General features: G+C 56.8%; 1 protein-coding gene across 1 annotated transcript in view; it reads left to right on the plus strand.

The window, feature by feature from the left end:
• Positions 1-2,351: 2,351 nt before the first annotated feature.
• LOC115273424 (long-chain-fatty-acid--CoA ligase ACSBG2-like) overlaps positions 2,352-3,612 on the plus strand; it is a 16,751-nt gene continuing 15,490 nt past the window's right edge. Inside the window, exons 1-3 of the mRNA XM_029916459.1 lie at positions 2,352-2,445; positions 2,816-2,937; positions 3,429-3,609. Of these exons, the coding sequence (XP_029772319.1) occupies positions 2,877-2,937; positions 3,429-3,609 (242 nt within the window). The 5' untranslated portion in view covers positions 2,352-2,445; positions 2,816-2,876. The remainder of the gene's footprint in view (positions 2,446-2,815; positions 2,938-3,428; positions 3,610-3,612) is intronic.

Genomic DNA, 3,612 nt, shown 5'->3' on the forward strand with positions numbered 1-3,612 from the left:
TCTCTCTCTCTCTCTCTCTCTCTCTCTCTCTCTCTCTCTCTCTCCGCCCCCACTTTGTCCTTCCCCTGCCCTCTCTCTCTCTCTCTCTCAAAAAACAGTGAAAAAAAAAAAGAATCATGTGTTGATTTAAGGATTTGTAGCCGCAATATGTAAAGAACACTTACAACTCGACAATAAAAATGCAAATGACTCAATTTAAGGATTTGACGGAACATTTCTCTAAAGACAGACAAGTGGCCACTCAGCACATGAAAAGATGCTCAATGTCATTAATCATGAGGGATATGCAAGTCAGAACTACAATGTGATAGCACTTTACACCCACCACAATGGCTAAAAATTAAAAAGCTGACAATACCCAGTGTTGGGGAGGATGTGGAGAAACCAGAACCCATACACATTGCTGGTGGGAATCCACAATAGCACGGCGACTTTGGTAAGCAAGTTTAGAAGTTTCTTCCAAGTGTTAAAGAAGGAGTTACTACATGACCCAGCAATTCAGCTCCCACATGTACACGATGCCGAGCGGAAACGACACAAAAACTTGCATACCAACGTTCGCAGCAGCATTATGCATAACCACCAAATGCTGGGAGGAAATCCAAATGTCCACCAACCAATGACTCATTACAAACACAGTACATCCAAAGAACTGAATGCCACTCAGCCTCCAAAGCGCCTGGACCGCCCACACGCGCAGAGGGGCTTGCGCTGGGCGGAGGAGCCCCCGCGTTGGATTACACGTCCAACCACGGCAAAGCTACGGAGTCAGAGCGCAGGTCAGCAGGCGCCCGAGGCTGGGGTGAGGAGCGTGACCGACCTCACACAGGCATGAGGGAACTTTGCAGAGCGACGGAAGCATCCAGAAGTTAGAACATGGTGACGGCTTCACAACCATATGGCACTTCGCTTTTACGATGGGTGGATTTTATGGATTGTAAATGACAGCACAAAACGCCGGGGGCGAGGAGATGGCTCCTAAGGCTGGAAGAGGCCCCCAGACCCCCGGTCGAGGAGGCGCCTTCACCCCTGCGGCAGCGGACGGTGGGGTCACACTGCCCTCACTGCGATCAGGAGAAGCCGCTGGTTCAGGAGGCTGCTGGCCCGGGCAGGAAGCCAAGGCGCCCACCGCGGGCCCCAGGCCCCTGTCGTGGCAGCCGGAAAGCACTGTGGCTCTCTCCCTCCCGTGACTCACTTCCGAGTCAGCGGAGACCTGGAATCCCAGCGGCCGCCTTCCTACTTCCTGTCTCTGTGAATCTGACTCAAGTCCCTCACACGAGTGGGAGTCATGTCTGGCTTATTTCACTGAGCGTAAGGTCTTCAGGCTCCGTCCCCACTGTAGCCGGTGTCAGAACCGCCCTGCGTTTCTGAGGCTGTGAGACTCCATTGCTTGGACGCCCACAACGTACCCTTCTTCCACCGACCGACACCGGGTTTCTCGGCACTACTGTGAATCGTGCTGTTTTGAACGGGAGTGTGCAAAATCTCTTCCTGGCCCTGCTTCCAACTCTCTTGGGCATACATCCCCGGAAACGGGATTGTGGGGTCCCACGGTAATGCAGTATTTAATGTTCCGAGGGGCCGAAGAGGTCTAGCTGCTTATCAACCTCAACAGCATCCAACTACAGGTGAAAACGCAGCCGTCTAGACGTCTGGAAGGCTATTTCCTCTCCAGACTGTGCCTAACGGACAGATGTGTTCACAACAACCAGGCACCGTGAACCGAAGTCCTTCTCCACCTTTCGGGAGCCCCAGGGTCTGCCGACCTTGCCCGGCTCTTTGACACCATCGGTGTCTTGGCCTCTGTCCCCGCATGCCTGCCAGGCTGTCTCCTCCATCTCACTGCCCCCTTTCAGGCTCCCTCGTGAACACGTTCCCTCAAAGCTAACAAGGCCAAGGGGCGCCTGGGTGGCTCAGTCGGTTGAGCGTCCAGCTCCAGCTCAGATCATGATCTCATAGTTCGTGGGTTCGAGCCCCTTGTCGGGCTCTGTGCTGACAGCTAGTTCAGAGCCTGGAGCTGCTTCGGATTCTGTGTCTCCCTCTCTCTCTGACCCTCCCCTGCTCGCGCTGTCTCTCTCTGTCTCTCAAAAATAAATAAAAAACATAGAAAAAAAAAAGCTAACAAGGCCAGGCGGGGACTATGAGGTCCCCCCCAGCTGCCAGTCTGAAACCTAAGACTGTGGGTCCCTGGCGGCTGTCACCTTGGGAACCACAGGGTAGACCCCAGGCCCGTAAGAAGGGCCTCTGCAAAGCAGCAACAGGCCATGTGACTGTCGTGGACCCAGGCTACAGAATCCACAGTGATGTCACAAAGGTTGGCCATAGGCAGGAACATTCTGGAAGACTGCCATGTCCCCATGTGGCTCCAGGAAGGGAGGCAGTGACTGAAGCTGATACAGAGGTGGGAGACAGAAGCGGGCCCTGCCTTCCAAAGGACAGAGAAGGGTAAAAATGTGTGGTGGGTGGAGGGGAGGAGCCCGACTGCGAGCTGGGTGGGGGATGGGCACAGAAAGTACCAGAAAGCAATTTTTTAGCAACACAGCCAACAAGATCCCTCTGTCCTCACCACCTGTCTTACTTCACTTCCTTCTATGGTCTCCACTTTTCCTCATACTCTTTTTCCTAGGACTTCATCACACCCTTTCCCCAGATTCCTTCTCCCTCTCTTTGCCTGGTCAATCCGTACCCACCGTTTAGAGTTGCCTTGTCCAGTCCCCGCCATGACCAGGTGGGGCCTCTGTGCGTCCACACGGCTGGACACCCCCAGGCCTCCAGCGGGCTGTCACTGGGTTTATATGACTGTGTGTCTGCTCAGTCCTAGGAGACCAGATGCCTCCCAGGGAGTAAGAAAAGAGGCTGAGGGTACTCTGGGCGCCATGTCCTCGAAAATGCTGAGTCCAAAGTACAAAGCTTACCAACCAAGAATTAGAGCCAGAGGTAGGAGACTCCCTGGGCCCTGGGTGTGGCCGCCTAGAAGAGGCGGGGTTCCCAGAGAAGCCCCTCGGGGCCAGCCAAGGGTGGCTGAGCCAGCGCTGCGGTCTTTGAGGTCACCTCGGGTTGGCTGGGTGGCTGGGAGTAGGGGAGGGAGGCTGTGAGTGAAGGTGGCCGCAGCTTGTCACAGGTGCCTGGCCCTCGGGAAGTCCCCAGGAGGGTGACGGGCCTGTCACTGAGCCGCCCGCTTGCTGGCGGGGCTGCTGCTCGGCTCCACCATCTGGGCCGGCGCATTCCGTCTGTCCACCCGTCCCCGCGCCCTTTCCTGAGTCTCCCCACTCACCTCTGCCTTCCTCCCTTGGCGGCCCTCTCTCCCGCCCCCCGCCCCCCGACTCTTCCCACGTTGCCCGGACCGCCTCGGCCGCCTCCAGAGCCGCAGCCCTGCCCCCTTCCACCTACCTGGGGTCTCCCTGGCCCTGAGCCCCGCCTGCCCACAGGCCAGCACTACTGGACGACCAAGCGCGACGGCGAGGTGGAGCTACGGCAGGAGGACGCCTTCGCCAGCCAGGTGCCCATCACCGTGCACGACATGGTCATGAACACGGCCATCAGGTACGCCAACTACGTGGCGCTCGGCTCCAAGCACAGGAACGGCTGGCACCTGCTCACCTACATAGAGTA

The sequence above is a fragment of the Suricata suricatta genome, chromosome 12 (genome assembly GCF_006229205.1).
Source record: "Suricata suricatta isolate VVHF042 chromosome 12, meerkat_22Aug2017_6uvM2_HiC, whole genome shotgun sequence".
NCBI classification, from domain to species: domain Eukaryota; kingdom Metazoa; phylum Chordata; class Mammalia; order Carnivora; family Herpestidae; genus Suricata; species Suricata suricatta.